General features: G+C 42.8%; 1 protein-coding gene across 1 annotated transcript; it reads right to left on the bottom strand.

The window, feature by feature from the left end:
- Positions 1-387: 387 nt before the first annotated feature.
- On the bottom strand, positions 388-16,654 carry NME3 (NME/NM23 nucleoside diphosphate kinase 3). Its single transcript, XM_073636667.1, has 5 exons — positions 16,514-16,654; positions 11,779-11,909; positions 8,628-8,729; positions 5,424-5,536; positions 388-4,166 (listed from the first exon to the last, which is right to left on the bottom strand). Exons 1-5 carry the CDS (start codon positions 16,557-16,559, stop codon positions 4,049-4,051), a joined length of 510 nt encoding a protein of 169 aa, XP_073492768.1. The 5' UTR covers positions 16,560-16,654; the 3' UTR covers positions 388-4,048.
- Positions 16,655-17,685: the final 1,031 nt, after the last annotated feature.

Genomic DNA, 17,685 nt, shown 5'->3' with positions numbered 1-17,685 from the left:
TATACATTCACATCAGTCCCTCCCCTCAAGGAGCTTACAATCTAAATTGCTTTAAGCTGACCATACATGGATTGAAATTCAGCCGGTTCTACTGATTGACTTTTGTACAACCAGCCTGTCGGATTTTCCTTGCTCGATCAGCGCTACAGGCTATAGGCAGCAGTGTATTCTGAGAGTGGGGGGAAATCTCTCTGCTTTCAGAATACATTACCTTAGCGGCGAGGATTCCCCCATCCACATTGAATATTTGGATGGAGAAATTGATCCAACCTGCTGGTCGATTGGAAAAAAAAAAAAAAAAAAGACTCATCTATGGGCTGCTTTAGTCCTTTCTTACCTGTATTGTTATACTGTCTCATGGGAAACAAAAAATACACACAAATGGAATGCTTTGTGGAACTGATTTTATTATAAAAAGGGGCAAAATGAAAGAAAAAACAAAACAATCATTATCCCTGTAAACAATGTAGATGCCCTTTTGTTATGTTAACCCATTCCTGCCCATACAATCTGTAGACATACACACTTTTTGCACAAAAGGCTGTCAATGTGAACATCAGGGCTGTACTTATTCCAGGAATTATACCTGTGCTCCTCATAGCTTATATCACAGTTCAGAAACTGTTTGACCTGCTTTCTTTGTATGCAGCATCTCCTTTTAAGCTGTTTGTACTGCAAGCAAAACAGTTCAAATGCAGCCTTCTCTAATCAATCATAGTGTTTTCTATTTAAATGCAGCTGCATGGGTTTGAACAGAAAATGCAGTGTTCACCTAGAATGCCCATTGACCTAAGTAAAATGACAGCAGATGTCCATCTTCTTGAGACCTTTTGCGTGGTTATTAAACTTGCCACTCTAGCCATTTTTTTGAATAGAGTAAGAGGGGTTACAACCTCCATCAGGTTTTCAATGATGTCCATGTCTCCATTGGTAAGATTTCCCTTCTGTTCCTGTTATGGCCACAATGTCACTAAGTGCATAAAGTGAGGAAAAATCTTTAAGTGGGACACAGACAACAAAAAGAAGGTAAATGATGGGTCTGGAGTTCCACTTTAAAGTAACTGTCCTTAACTACTTAAGTTTTACTGCTACAGGGTGGCACCTCTGGGTATGATATGGGTAGGGGGCACGCATGCCCGCTTCCGCTGTGATTACACACAGCAGAAGCCAAGCGGCGGGTACCGTGGACTCGATGTCCGCTGGCACCCGCCAATCATCAGGCAGAGAGACAGAACAGGGCAGATCAGCGTTCTGTCAGGGGGTGGATGGAATGTGTCTTCGAAAAGCAGGGAACGAATTCCATTTCTTCCTATAGTATAACCACCTCCCACAGTACACAAACAATAGTTAGGCACACATTTAACCCTTTGATTGCCCCTGATGTTTACCCCTTCCCAGCCAGCCATTAGTACAGTGACAGTACATATTAGCTGTAATTGTATTAGTGTCACTGGTCCCCAAAAATTGTCAAAATGTCCGCCGCATTATGGCAGTTGCTGATCGCCGCCATTACTAGTTAAAAAAAGAAAAAAAAAAAATAATTATTGGATATGTTTTATAGGAGAAAGTAAAAAATATTGTCGGTCTATTTTTGTTTATAGCGCAAAAAAAAAAAAAAAAAAAAATAAAAGAAGAAACGCAGATGTGATCCAATACCACCAAAAGAAAGCTCTATTTGTTGGGAAAAAAAAAAGAAAAAAAAAAAAAAAAAAAAGGGACACAAAATTTAATTTGGATACAGCGTTGCATGACCGCACAATTGTCAGTTAAAGTTACGCAGTGCCATATCACAAAAAATGGCACATATATTTTTTCAGGGGAATTTTTCCACAAGAGCCTGCAAAGCATTGTCCCCATGATAAGTGGATCGCAGGTGCAATGTGAAATGTCAGGCTCCTGCACCCCCCCCCCCCCCCCCCCCCCAGGCAGAAAGCTGGAGAAAGATTCAATGGACTACAAGCGTGTTGATTGTCACACTCATATTCTATTGAGATCTACAAGTCTGTCTGCTGCAGTGGAAGAATGGACTTGTAGTTCAATCATTCACAGATCACTGTGAATGAATGACTCGGCTGTAGGGGCGGAGCCATGTCGATTACAAAAATGTGACAACAGCTGCAGGAGAGAAGAATCCCCACCTTCTGTCACAGGGCTTTGGGGTGGTATGATGGTGCTTAGGAACATGTTACACTCTAATTACAGGTGTAACATGCTTGTAAAGGTGTACTTGCTTATTAAATATAAAAAAGTGTGAACAATAGCTGTATCTGGAAAGGAGAGAGTAAATTCCTCTCCCACTTTCCAAGTCACTGAACACAACTCCGTTGATGAGAAGTCTCCTACTGAAGTCTATGCAGAAACCGACACTTTAGGGAGTTTTGATCTACTGGGGGCAACATTCTGTGCAAGACCTGGCAGATAACGTCAGGGCATGATTTACAGTGCAACTCCAGCCATTTTATTTATTTTTTGTTGTTAAAAGTGTGATGTAAGGTTAGAACTTCTGGTCAGGTTTTTATTGGTATCTGTTCCCCGAACTATGAGATTTCCCCACAATTCCCTTCCTATGAACACTGTATGTAGAAGAGGCAAAGAAAAACCTTGCAATGGGTGGAGATCACAAACCCGACAGAGAATTGCTTCCCCAAACTAATATAAATTAGGGTTTTAAAAATGGGTTTTTAATAGCTTCTTGTTTATAAACTGGTTCTAACCCTTCATTGCTCTAACTGAAACTTTAAAATGATAAAGAGAATGGTTCTCTTGGGACCCACCTCCAACCCGCTGATACTCAACTTTTCCCACTACTTTGCCTGTTGGAGCCCTGGTTTAAACCTCCCCACCCTTGTTATAGTGTTCAGGCCATAGAAGTTGGCTGCTCAGGCCTGAATACTGCATCCCTACAAGAATAAGGCCAGCTATAGAAGGATCTCTCAATCGACTTCCATACAACCAGGCTGATGGAAACATTTTCACTCAACCAGTGCCATTGACTGTAGCCGGCGGTGCTGATAAAGAGTATTCTGATGGCTGGGAAGCCTCCCCGCTGTCAGAATACAATAGTTCCAAGGGAGGGATTCCCCCATCCACACACTGGAAATTGATTCATTTTCTCTCATTCAACCCATTGAACAAAAGAAAATGAATCATGTGTGGGCTGCCCTAGAGGTTCACACACTCCAGCAAACCCCTAATCACCAGTTATTTCCAAAGGCTCTATCAGACGACTGAACTGATGGAGTGCACCAAAAGGTGGGTACCAGTGGCCTTTCGAGGGAACCTGTCACTTCGCACTGAATGGGCATAGCGACATGTTTTCTTTAAAGGAGTGAGGAGTGTAGATGGACGTGTTATTTTGCTACAAGTCTGTTTTTACAGATATAGCAGTAGCTTCATGATATTTTGGTCAAATGGGGCAACACATGGACCTACAAAGTCCCAGCCGGCTGGGCTATCACAAGTTTATCAGACATAAATCTCATACAAGGGTCTGTGGTTTCAAAAGCACTTTAACAAATACATTCAAAAATATTCAAGTTTTTAGATGTCAGTCCAGCACTGAGACATTTTAAGAGCCCCAGTTTCCCTATTTAAAAGGAAACCACAGTGTTATGTGTAGGTCACAAAGGTTAAAGCTGTGCCGATTTTCCTTTTATTCATATTGCTAACAGGTCACTGCTATTGGTGTAAGCGGGGGCAAACAGCAGAACTAACCCATGTAAACTTTATTAATGCCAGTACAACAACAGTGCTATGTAGTGTGTCTTTGTACCATGTAACAATTAAAACTATTTTCTAATTATTTTTTTATCTTTAACAAGAAAGGGTTAAAGCTCTGTAATATGAGAGCTGGAGGTACAAAGTGGCAACATATTCCTACCTTGGATAAAATCTGATTGGACGGAAAGTGCTTGCAGATGCCCCTCAGGAACCAATTTACAAATTGTAACCCCCTTAGTTTGCCTTACATTCAAGTTTTTCCACTTTTTTTGTTATTTCTAATGAGAACAATCCACCGCGTACTCAAATTTCTCTGTTCCTTAATAGATTACTCATAAATCCAGCTCTCAGCGCTGTGATCCCAGCAGACCAGCTCGTCATCCTTAAACCACAGGGCGATCTCGCGCTGAGCACTCTCTGTGGAGTCACTGCCATGTATGACATTCCTGAAAGAAGAACGAAACAAGGAAAAGTAGATTCAACTGTTTTCCATAAGCAGATTCCCAACTAGGCTGGGTGTATCAGAAAGGGGTGGATGTTGGAGTGGAATACCTACAATACTGCAAAACATTTTCTCTAAACATTAACAGAAATGTAAAAAAAAAAAAAAAAAAAAAAAGAAGAAGAAAAACATTTAAAAAGGAGAAGTTTGGGGTTTCAACAAAACAGATTCTGGGTCATAGGAGAGCAAAAGTAAGTGCAATCCTGGGGCCCACAACAGAAGTATGTCCAGAAAAGCTTTGGCCATAACTCTCTATTGGATTGAGCCCTGTACTGAAGACTACCACTATAGACCTCTAGGTAAAGCATAACTGAACTTTCAGTTTAACCAGCTCAGTCAGCTGAATACATTGCAGGTACTTCAAAACAAAGCCTTGTGCAAAGGTTTACAGTTTCTATCTAGAAAGCAGGCACAGCCCAAGCAGAAAAGCCTGTCCCCAGACAGCATGCTGTAGAGAAGAATCCTTGCGGTCTGTGAGGAAGCAAAGGTCTCTATACAGATGCCCCACAATCCCTTACTGAGTCAGAACTAGAGCACTCCAACCAGTGGGAAGCATATTTACAGGGTGAACAGCTCTAGGTCTGAATGCACAAAGGGTGTTACAGACCTTTTACAGAGACCACTGCATCCATACAGAGAGCAGGGATCCTTCTTTGCAGCATGCTGGCCGGGAACAGGCTTTTTTAATCAGGCTGTAGCTGCTTTCTAAAGAAAACAAACAATGAGTAAGGACACTGAACACCACCTGTTTTAATGCACATGGAATGTATTTTGCTGATTTAGAATAAAAATTACATTTTCAATGACCCCAGAAAAGTATGCAAGTGAACACAGAGGAAAGTCAAAAACGTAGAGGCCATGCTGCCTAGCCACTTTTGTAAAATTCCACCCCTTGTGTCATGATTATTTTTAGTAAAACTTAATGCTAAAATGTGCTGTTGGTGGCAGCATACTGCCTGCTTTACATGCTGGGCACTACAAAACAACATGAGTGGGATGTAATGGCAATGCAATGCAATGGCTTGCAGTAAGCAAACATGAGTGCTATTTGGATGGACGTTGGTGCTTCCCATACTATTGTATTTCATAAGTGCTGTGCTGCAATAGTCTTTCTTGAGAAAACCCAGGAGCTGTGTAAAGGCAGGAATTCTCTGTGTGAGGGCCCTAAAAATATAGAGGGATCTCCCTTGAGGTAACTTACCTGCTGACATCTATACAGAAATCCCCTCGGATGGTACCAGGCAGGGAATCAGCTGGGTTGGTCTCCCCCATCATGAGACGAGCAGTCTTCACTACATCCAGCCCTTGCCAGACCTGCAGAAACCAAAATGCATTATTACACACACAAATGTAATATAAAACTACATCATGCTTTGTATACCTGGTGAATTTCAAAAATAGATGAAAAAGAATTTCAGAAATGCATAAATGGCCTAGAAATTATCAGGACAGGAAGAGTCTCCAGGAACACTAATGTAATGTTATTCTAATAATACCAAGACACTCCCATTCAGAAGCACATTGCACAAGACATGATATAACAACGAGCTATTCCTTCAGAGCAGAAACAGGGCAATGCGTTGGGTCAGTAGTGGAAGCATGACAGGAGATAGCGTTTTCCTTGAGGGGTCTGTTTTCTGTTGCTGGACTCAGACAGAAAGTACCTGTGGGAGTGAACCCCTTTAAAGTGTGCATCATTACTATACTTGTATGTAGTATTCATTTATTTGATAAAAATTGTTTTTACAAGGATGGTGGGGACTCCGGGCTAAGGGCAGAACAGTTTGCGGCTTTGGGCTGAGGACAGACTAGCAGCTGTGAGAGGGCTACGACCTAAGGGAGGACAAGCTGTGGAGAGAGGGTAGCGTTGCAGGAAAGGCTGCACACTGATTAGGCAGAAGAAAAGGAGGCGTACTATCACCTTTGCGGGGCCGAAAGCAAGACTTGGAGCGCTAGCCAGCAGCATCTGCAAACTGGAGAAGCACTAGCATTGAAACGGGTTGCACCGATACCAAGTATTTGCACGAGTACTCGTGCTCATGCAAATGCTCCAACATCCAAAACGTATAGCTTTGTTGTGCGATTTGAACCCATACAAAATGATTGGGCTCAAATTGCACGCAATTTGAGCAGTAATGCGATGCGATTCCAGTCCGAATCCCAAGCGGTTTCCCCCACCCCTCCTGTGTTAACCGAGGCTTGTCATAGTGACTTCAGCCTGGGTTCACACAGAAGCGGTGCAGGAAGTCGCATGCAATCCGGAAAACAATCGCACCGCATTCCTGTTCAAATTGCATGCAATTCTTTGCAGTGTGATTTGAGCCCATTCATTCTGTATGGGCTCAAATCGCACCACAAGGGTTAGAGGTCGACCGATATATCGGCCGATATTTGGCGTTTTTTACTTAATCGGCATCGGCCGATTGTGCTGATAAAAAAGGCCGATTATAACTTTAGCCGTGACTTGCAAATGACTTCTGTAATAGAAGTTAATGCAAGTTTCCCTAAGTTATCTGTGGAGAGGATTCTCCCCTCCTCTGGGCAGCCTGCCAAGTACGATAAGAAGATACATTGTATCTCTTTCAGGTTCTTTTTATCAATAGACTGAACTCCGTGTGTAGAAGTTTTCAGTTTAACCATTTAAAGACTAAATCTTTTCTGACACTTGTTGCTTACAAGTAAAAATCCTGTATTTTCTGCTAGAAAATCACTTAGAACCCCCAAACATTATATATATTTTTTTAGCAGAGACCCTAGGGAATAAAATGGTGATTGTTGCAATATTTTATGTCACACGGTATTTGCGCAGCGGTCTTTCAAACGCAATTAAAAAAAAAAAAATACAGTAATGAATTAACAAAAAAAAAAAGCAAGTAAAGTTAGCCCATTTTTTTTCGTCCAAAAGTTTTGATTACCTGTTTTTGTGTTATTTATTATTTAAGAGTTTTTTTTTTTTTTTTTTTTTAGGTTTTTTTCTAAATTATACATACAAGTGAACTGATTGAAGGTTTGTTTTGTTTTAATGTTTAAATGAAAAAAAATTTCTGTATTACTTAAGGCTGCTTTCACACTGGAGCGGGCAGGCGTTGATGGTAAAACGCTGCTAGTTTTAGCGGCGCTTTACCGTCATTTTAGAGGCGCTATTCGGCTGCTAGCGGGGCGCTTATAACCCAGCTAGCGGCCGAGGAAGGGGTTAAATGCGCCCCTGAAGCGCCGCTGCCAAAACGCTTTGCAGGCGCTTCGGCAGCGGTGCGCATTCATTTCAATGGGCAGGAGTGGTGGAGCAGCAGTATACACCGCTCCAAAGATGCCGTTTGCAGGACTTTTTTTTACATCCTGCCAGCGCATCGCCTCAGTGTGAAAGCACTCGGGATATCACACTGAGACTGCAGGGGAGCCGTTTTACAGGCACTTTACAGGTGCTATTTTTAGCCCAAAAGCGCCTGAAAAACGCCCCAGTGTGAAAGGGGTCTAACTGTTAGATTTTATGAGATGAAGGGAAAAAAGAAAGGAAAAAAAAAAATCGGCCAAATATATCGGCCCAAAAAAATCGGCATCACATATCGGCCATCGGCCACCGCGATTTCTAAATATCGGCATCGGCATCGGCCAGAGAAAAACCCATATCGGTCGACCTCTAACAAGGGTATTGGTACTCAGTATCGGCACATACTTATTACACTTAAAACACTCTATTAGGGTAACATTTAACCCCTTTAGAGACCTTGAGGGCTTGCAGACACTTTGATTAATGTGAATGAAATTTGAATGGCTCTGGAATATCCGACAGCGTATTATAGAAGCTGAAGAGCAGCTTAATGTCACTATTTATATTTACAGCATTTATAATTTTTTTAATTTATAATACTATGCCAGGTAACTGAGCAAGGTTTAAACAGCAAGGAATGGGAGTGGGACCCTGTATTTAATTCTCATAATAAAAAAGATTCAATGTAGCGTGAAAATGTCATGGCAAAATAATTAAACAGTCGTACATCTGTGCAATAATGCATATTTCCCCATGTTTTATAACTTTACAGACCCTGCAAGTACAGACAAATAAATATTGAACTGCAAGAAATATAGTAAGCTCCTTTTCTGTTTTTCTGAATTGAAATTGCAAGAATTTCTGTCAGCCCTGCCCAGTTATCTGTTGGTAAAACACTCACCACTCTCCTCACCTCCACATCATACAGAGTACCTGTTTTGTAGTACACAATAAAAAAATGAGAACTCCCTAAAATAATACAGGAAAGCTCTGAATTTTTGACATAATCAACAGAAATCTTTTTTTTTAATTTTTTATGGCAAAAACTATAATCGAATTTCCTGTTCAATGAAAGACACCAAGACCATGGTAAACGGGAGGTGCAAATGTTCAGTAATGGGGGTCTTTAGTTCTCACCATGGCAATCACCGGTCCAGAGCCCATATATTTTACAAGACGCTGGTAGAATGGACGGTCTCGAAGGTCAAAGTAATGCTCCTTCAACAGCGCCTCTGATGCCTGTGTGAAAAAAAAAAAAAAAGTCATAGATACAGCCCTAGAGTACATACACATTATACATAGCCAGGGATGGACAAGACCCCCGAGCCAGGCAGCCAACAAGTCTGAAACGTTGCTGATTGCACTTGCACTTGAACTCAAACCAGACACAAACTAATAAAGTTTTGAATTCATTAATACCTCAAGAAATGTATAACTTTAATGCAAGCATTACATATACCTAAATTTAAAAAATAAGTTCACCTTTGTGAACATGCTCCACAGCCAGTAATTACCTGCAGTGATCAAAGACTTCTGCCTCCCTCCCCCACCTCCCTGTGACAGCGATCGGGGGATCTTCTCCCCGAACCCGCTGTCACAATTATAAAACACCATGGCCACGTGGGACTCTGCCTACACGACCATGTAATTAATTCACAGAGTTCTGTGTATGAATTAACTACAAGAATCATTGGTCGGCTTGGAGTTTTCAATGAACTAGAAGGGTGCTGTACAGACAGCTGTAGTGAGTGTCTGCAGGACCTTGGCATTGCACCTGTGATCTGCCTTACAGGCTGCAGAATAAAAAAAAAAAAAAAATTAATAAAATACACTTTTTTTTTACCTGTAAAAGATGTGCATTTATTTATTTTTTATAAAAGGTGAACTTGGCGTTTAACTTTGCATCAGCCTCCTGCTGTCGCCTGTACATCTGAGCCAATAAGCTGTCTGCTGCTTCTCCTTTGACTGTACACAATGTCAGTGGTACTTACCTGCAGCAGAGAACAATCAAGTCTTCTGCCCTGCCAGACAGTTGTCCTGTGCGACAGAGCTGTGGAAATCTCAGAACTGGATGGGCAGAAATACAAATCTTTTTGAAGGTAAAGGAGCTTCAACATATGTACTTTATCTATGTATTTCTCTCTCTGCCTGGAGCTCAGCTTTAAGGCTTTTTCAAATAGGGCTCGTTCACGCCAGCCCACACTCTAAAATGGCTAGTGTGTTGTGTAGTGGTGGTGCCTTGCTTTGTCACAATGCAAGGTAAGGCCTACCCTTTAAATAAAGTTTTTTTTGTTTAAACATTTTAAAATGACATTTCATTCACCTCTATAAGGTATGGCGAGTTGTACTGACAGGAGGTGAGGTGAGGTGCAGTGCAAAAAATGCATCAAACCTGCATTTCTATGCAATGCACCACAACCAACCCCAAAACACGTGGTGTGAGCAGGGCTTGTAGAAAACTATTGTTTTCTATGTTCCATTGAGTCTGCACAGCTGTGTGAACCTTATTATAAACACCAGCAATATACAGATTGGCTCCTGAATTCAACCTTTAGGCTGGGTTCACACAAGAACACGCAGCAGCTCACAGCAGGAGTCCGGTGCATCTCCATTCACCGTTTCTTGTCCGATTTCAGCCCAAATTTTGGGCTGAATGCAGACCTGAAATGGACCAAAAGACACACAGGCCTCCCGTGCAATTTGCCCCGGAGCTGCTGCCAAGATGTGTGAACCTGCTCCATAGAGAGCCGGTCACAACCTCCTGCTTTGCGAACTGGATGCGGGGAAATCCTGATCCAATTCGCATAAGTGTGAACTGAGCCTAAATTCTGCACCCCTTCACACAAAGCAATTGACACCTTTCCTTTAGGGTTTGTCTATTAAATCTGTCCCCCTTGATAAGTAACAGGTAGAAGGGCTTATAAATGATCTCTCTCAACCCTCGTCACAAATTGCATTCTAACTCTACTGTCTCTTTATTTTGCAAAGCGCTATGCAAACTGTTGGCGCGCTATAAACCCTGTAAAATAATGTATGGATGGTGTGCCAACAAAATCTTTTCTTGCTTATAGTAAAGCCGGGTACACACTATCTGTTTTTTTTTCTGTTCAACCCAGCGGGATGAATGAAAAACAAAAAAATGGTCAGCTCTGGTTGGAGTTGCTGTACTCATTATGTGAAGTACAGCGATCTAACCAACCCCCCTCCCCATTGGCTGAGAGTGTTGATTGGGAGTGGCTCGGCTGCTGGTTATCTAGCATGCTCAGGCCGGCTTCTGTTGGACAGACCAACATACACACGGGCCGAATGTCAGACTTTTTTTTACCTGGCAAATGTCTCCCGACAATTGGCCCGTGTGTACCCGGCTTAAGTAGTCTCATTCCAACAGTCATTTATGCTGTGCAGAGCGAAACTAAAACAAGGATTTAGGTTGGTGGCCTACAATATTCAGATTGCTTGTAACAGGCAACAATTGCTAGCACACTTTTCCCATATAAGCCCTAAGGCTTGCCATACACTAGATTTCAGAGTGAACATTCATACGAATATTTGCAAAAAAAAAAAAAATTTCTAAGTACATGCAATGACTTGAAGCATGTTGTTCAAAAATCTTGTTGATTTTAGGATGAATGTCATTTCCCCAACAAAGTCACATTCACTATTAGAAATTAGTTTGATCGAAAAAAAAAAATTTCCATTCTGCTCCTTTGAATTTCTGGTCACGCTGGTTTGCCCCCACTAACATTTAAAAAAACAAAACAACGTTCTTAAAACAAAAATTTTGCGCAAAATTCTACTATTGCACATCTAGCTTTATTGTCCACATTCCTCACAATGCAGCTTATGACATTCAGAACTGGCTGCATATTTCATTCAGGTCAGCACTGGCTATGCAGTAAAGTGAAGGGTAAACATACCAGCTGAGCAACCTCTTAAAAGAAAATGAAATGGAAAAAAAATTAAAAAATTCAGCACCTGCGTTTATCATCCCAGGGTGAGCGCAAATATTTTGCATAGATTTCTAATTTGCAACCCGTCTTGCTAGTTGAGTCACTAAGATTCAGTGTCTGACCAGGCATGAGGAGTACACTGAGATTCATCAGAATTCACTTTTTAAAGGGCTGCCTGCATCTATTCAAAAACTGATGTTGGTAACATCATGACGACCCCCTTACCATTCATCATCACTCTAGCTTTGGAACCATTAAATCTGGAACCCGATTGGTTGGATGGGAACATTAAACAGTTCTTTGTGTCAATTTGGTAAATGTCTCCTTTACTTCAGTACCTGCATCATCTTCATGGCCACCAGTTTGAAGCCCTTCTTCTCGAATCGCTGGATGATCTCTCCGACCAGACGCCGCTGACACCCATCCGGCTTTATGGCCAAAAATGTGCGCTCATTAATCCCCGTCCATGCTGGAGAGAGAACAGACAGGTAACGATGTGTATTTAGTCCTAATAGTTGTACACATCTTACCATTCTACAGCATTTAAAACTAAATCCATCAAAAAAGAAGGCGAATAATAAAATGTCACACAGCTCTCAGTGATTGTAATCTGTTTTATATGTTTAAAATCACACAGGCCTCACTCTTTTTTTTTTTTTTTATGCTTATCAGAGGACATGATGGGAATGAGCTCCGAATATATGACCCCCGTCCCCCCCTGTCCCCCAGGTTTCGTGCTTTATATATCAACTCCAACTTTTATTTCTTAAGACTAGAAAATGATTTTGCTGGTTCGTATATGATTGCATGAAAGAGGCTCACTGTAAAATAGTATTAAACCTTTAGTGTAATATTGTGCGTTAAATCGGTATGTAGGAGCTCCTAGGTTGTATTATTACTTGCAACGACTGTTCTGTTTAAGATATAGTGTATATTCACCAGCTACCCATAGTTTTGTTTAGTTTTTTTTTTTTCTTCGGCAGTGGTATCTTTGATGGACTTTCAAAACAAAACTGGAGGACTTTTCTTTATTATGTAACTCTATCTGCATTGTTACCATCAGGGCCGAAACAACAAATCGATTAATCGACAACTAATCGATTATGAAAACAGTTGTCAACTATTTTAATAATCGATTAGTTGGTCAGCCGATTAGTTGGCCTGCATATAGAATGCATTATTTGTTTACATATCAGGAAATATAGTGCAGCACATATACAGCTCAGTACACCATCCATACATGTCAGTAAGTGCCTGAGAACTTGTGAATGTGTGAGGAGCAATGCCTCATGGAACATGTAGTCCTGGGCAGGAAGTGACTGGTTCTAAAGGCAGAAGTTTTTTTTACCTTGCTATAGGGGCACTCTATACTATACTTTGCAGCTTGCTATTGGGGCACCCTGAAGGCAGGCTTTACCAAAAGCGTTGGTGGGGGACCCCAGAAGAGGTGGATCCGGGCTTTTTGATGCAAAACCGTCACACAGAGCAGGTAAGTATAACATATTTGTTGTTTAAAAAAAAAACAAAACAAAAAAAAAATCACTTTAAAAGCAGGGATTTTTTTTTTAGAAGTATCGGTATCAGGCACAAAGGTACCCGATATTACCAATATTGCTTCAAGGGGTTTTACAGGGGTGATGCCTGCAGCTGCAGGCATCACCCCTGTACTGTTCTTTAGAGGGGACGGTCGGCAATGTTTATTGATAAAAGGATAAAAAGTTTTAAGCAATGCCAGTCATAAAAATTTTTGGTAGATCATAAGCTCAATAATAACATGCAATGCCAAGCTGCAGTTTCCAAAGCGAGTAAAGTCCTTTCTTGCACTAAGAGAGGTATGGACTCCAGAGAGAGAGATATAATTTTGCCCCTGTACAAATCATTAGTAAGACCTCATCTGGAATATGCAGTTCAGTTTTGGGCACCAGTTCTCAAAAAGGATATCAGGGAACTGGAGAAAGTGCAGAAAACAACCAAACTGATAAGAGGCATGGAGAAGATCAGCTATAAGGAAAGATTAGAGGAACTGTATTGATTCTCTCTTGAGAAGAGGAGATAAGGGAGGATATGATCAACATGTTCAAATATATAAGGGGTCCATATAGTGAACTTGGTGTTGAGTTATTCTCTTTACGGTCAACCCAGAGGAAACGGGGGCACTCTTTACGTCTAGAGGAAAAAGAGATTTCATCTCCAAATACAGAAAGGTTTCTTCACAGTAAGGAGCTGTGAAAATGTGGAATAGACTCCCTCCAGAGGTGGTTCTGGCCAGCTCAGTAGATTGCTTTAAGAAAGGCCTGGGATTCATTCCTAAATGTACAGAATATAACTGGGTACTGACATTTATAGTTAAAGTTGATCCACTGAAAATCTTGGGGGATCAGGAAGGAATTTTTTCACCTGCTGTAGCAAATTGGAGTTTGCTCTGCTGGCGTTTTTTGCCTTCCTCTGGATCAACTGAGGGTATACAATTGGGTATATTGGATTGTACGATATTTTTTATTTTTTTTATTGTTTTTAAAGTTGAACTGGATGGACTTGTGTCTTTTTTCAACCTGACTATGTAACTATGTAAAACCTTAATCAACAAACATTGAGCTTACACAATAACTTTGTGTGGTTTACATGAGTATCGGTCCCATACAAGCCGTGGTTTCACCAGTGACCACATGCCTTCTTGAGACAACATTGTGGCTCCAAGCGCTTTTAGGAATTCTTGCTGCTGCTTCTTTTATATGTCCTCCCTCTCCCAGGAGTGTTTTCCAGCAGCTACGATCTGCAAGTGATAATGGCTTATGCTCTTCATACAGCTATTTGTTGCTCTTCAGTAAGGGCCTGATTTCTTTTGCTGCTTCTTTTACCATGAAGCCCAACTAGTAGCTAACATAATGTTATTTTTCTAGTCTCCCCCCTCCCCTCCCGAGTCTTACTTTTTAGATATTAGGGCTCAGCACAGTGACCGGTCACTCCTGTATATATAGGGACCGCACATCTGAACATTGAACAGAGGAGCCTCCTACAGAGATTGTATCCGGGGCCCCAGATCGATCCTTGTATAGGAGTAAATGTTTATCAGTGTACAGCAGTCCCTCTCATGCCCGGGTGTAGAGAGACACTCATGTCATGTATGTTGTACGTTTTTAGCTCTTAGGCCTCTTTCACAAGAACGATCCGTTCAGGTCCGCCTGTCAGTTTTTTAGGTGGACCTGAACGGACCCTCCATAGACCTCTATGGAGCGTCGGATGTCAGCGGTGACATGTCCACTGACATCCGACCCGCTCCGATCTGAAAAAGTGTAACGGAGGAAAAACCTACTTTTCCATCCGTTTTCGGATCGGGTGACGATGGACACTACGGTCCGTCATCATCTGATCCCCCATAGAGAGCGGCGCTCTGACAGGTCCGTCGCTGTACAGTGTGCGGAGACAGACCTGTCATCTGCCTGCTCAGCGGGGATCCATGGAGCGATCCCCGCTGAGCAAGCCGATGTTCATGAGGCGGATCATCTCAGATCCGTCCCATGTGAAAGGACCCTAATGCCCCGTACACACAGTCGGATTTTCCGACCGAAAATGTGTGATAGGACCTTGTTGTCGGAAATTCCGACCGTGTGTAGGCTCCATCACACATTTTCCATAGGAATTTCGGACACACAAAGTTTGAGAACAGGATATAAAATTTTCCGACAACAAAATCCGTTGTCGGAATTTCCGATCGTGTGTACACAAATCCGACGCACAAAGTGCCACGCATGCTCAGAATAAATAAAGAGATGAAAGCTATTGGCTATTGCCCCGTTTATAGTCCCGACGTACATGTTTTACGTCACCGCGTTCAGAACGATCGGATTTTCCGACAACTTTGTGTGACCATGTGTATGCAAGACAAGTTTGAGCCAACATCCGTCGGAAAAAATCCTAGGATTTTGTTGTCGGAATGTCCGAACAAAGTCCGACCGTGTGTACGGGGCATTAGACTTATGCTGGCCGTTCACACTGCGAAAAATCAGCCAAAATTTGGTTATTTGGACAGTTTGTTTGTTTTTCGGCCAGTTAATGGGCACAAAAATCGATAATCATTGAGACGTTTTTGAAAGGAAAAAAAAAAACGAAGGACAAGTTTGGAACTGTTCTGCCGAACGAACCGATAAATTGAAAGGTTAATGCGTTTCCCGTCCGAACTGTCTGCAAGGTTTATGTCCGCTGATCGATTTATCGGTCACGACATGATGGCACATTCGTTTGCGCTCACGGGCCGAATGTTCGTTTTTTTTCGAAAATGGGTTTGGCCGATGTTTCGTATAGTGTATGGACAGCATGGACAGCATAAGTCTAGATGTGCAGAGGAGCCGCGTTTTTACCCCCCTTAAAGTGGAGTGTCACCCTCTTGAATAAGCTCGCCCCAATAAATTGCTGATTCCTCACATCTGGATAAAAAGTACCAGATCCGATCTCTTCATACTACATGTCCCATGATTCCCTGTGCATGTGCCCCGGTGTCTTGCCGAGAAAGTTCCCCTGGCGGATAAGGACCCCCCTGTACTGCGCAGGCACAGCGCTTGCACAGTACGAGCCGCCGAAAATAGCCGAAGATGAAAACCTTGAATCAGCTGTACACGGCGCCTGCGCCCTGAGTCCAGGTTCAAGCCCCACCATCCAAGTGGACATAGAGGTAGAATAAAAAAGTGCCGAGCGAAGCGTAGCGAGGGGCCCTGTTACAGGCGCCGTGTACAGCTGACTTACAGCTATTAAGCTTCGGCTATTTCCGGAGGCTCGTGCTGCGCCTGCGCAGTACAGGGGGGTCCTTATCCAACGAGGGGAACTTTCTTGGCAGAGCACCGGCTGGGGGTGCGGTGGGGGGGGGACACCCCAAACCATTATCATACAAACAGGGGGTCACCACACAATCATCTTCTATTACACTTTGTATGGACTCTCCTGGCTGCATGTTCTCAGTACAATGGGTGCCACAAGCAACACCACCCAAACCTGAGAGCCACATGGGGCCCGCAGTGACTGCACACCCTGAGGAGGACCCCGAGCAACCCCCCAGCACCGTCCCCTCCCCCCACCTACCTGAGGGGAAAATGTGCGCGAAGATGGTCAGCATCAGACAGATCATGGCGAGAGGAGCGAGGAGGAGCCGTGGCCGCGCACGTCACCAAAACACCGGCATGCTCGGGAACGCGCACGCAGCCACGCCCCCCTCCTCCGAGATTCTATAAGAAGCCGATTAACACGTGTGTGTATGAATGTACAGTGCGGGGAGACACCGGATACAGAGAGATCACCGGGACCGATCCATCCCCAACACACACTGACCGTATACAGAGCTACTCCTAACAAATACCTGCATTAGGGTGGATGGAGTTATTTCACTGCGCCATCTTGTGTCCAAAAAGCAAACTGCAGCGGCTAATGTCTAAACACATCCCAGTCAAATTATCCCATTTCACCCATCCTACATCATTTCAAACAGTCCCGATTTTTCCCGGGACAATCCCGATTTCGGGACCCTGGTCCCGAATAAATTACCCGGATTTTGCCTTTGTCCCGGGAAATCGGGAATGTTTTAGGCAAAACCGGTGTCCTATCGAAAATAGTCCCCCATCGGATAGCGTCCGCCCTGCAGGGTTGCCAACCGCCAGTAAATTTACTGACAGTTTGTAAAAATCAGTGATTTTCTTACAACTGCCAGTAAATATCAGGGGCTAATAATTTCATGCTGTGTTGATATTTTAAGTGTAAATCAAGCAAATGACTAGGTATTATCAATGTTTCCACATCATGTTTATACTGTTCAAATATTCACTGTGTTAGTTTTCAATAGGAGTTCTGTAATTTCTCAGGTTGCCAGTACAAAATGTGCTCCGTCAGTACATTTTCCATGTTTTGTCAGTAAAAAATGCAGCAGGAGGTTGGCAACCCTGTAGTGCGCAGGCGCTGAGGAGACCATCAGATAGTGTCCATCCTGTAGTGCACAGGCGCAGAGGAGACTCTGAAAATCTCCAAACATCAACAGCTCATCACAAGCTCTACACGGCGCATGCACACTTAATACCACCTTCTGTCACACGCTCCCGATGCTCGTACAACTTTGCAAGGGGCGGTGTGCCTACAGAATGCACACAGCTGGGGCGGAGATAAGGGCGGGTACTTCAATTTTACTATATATGTTACATCCGCCCATTTCAGAAACCCACCCCCTCGAGCATCAGGAGCGTGTGACAGAATGTAATTTTAATTGC

Source organism: Aquarana catesbeiana, linkage group LG06 (genome assembly GCF_042186555.1).
Source record: "Aquarana catesbeiana isolate 2022-GZ linkage group LG06, ASM4218655v1, whole genome shotgun sequence".
In the NCBI taxonomy this organism is placed as follows: domain Eukaryota; kingdom Metazoa; phylum Chordata; class Amphibia; order Anura; family Ranidae; genus Aquarana; species Aquarana catesbeiana.
This window is presented reverse-complemented; position numbering and strand designations above follow the sequence as displayed.

What these genes read in the sequence shown, in the direction of transcription:
- NME3 (XM_073636667.1), bottom strand. Translation starts at nt 16,559, where the DNA reads ATGATCTGTCTGATGCTGACCATCTTCGCGCACATTTTCCCCTCAG. An exon ending in CGCGCACATTTTCCCCTCAG is followed by an intron (nt 11,910 to 16,513) that starts GTAGGTGGGGGG and finishes TTCTCTCTCCAG; the next exon opens with CATGGACGGGGATTAATGAG. An exon ending in CTGGACCGGTGATTGCCATG is followed by an intron (nt 5,537 to 8,627) that starts GTGAGAACTAAA and finishes TGGTTTCTGCAG; the next exon opens with GTCTGGCAAGGGCTGGATGT.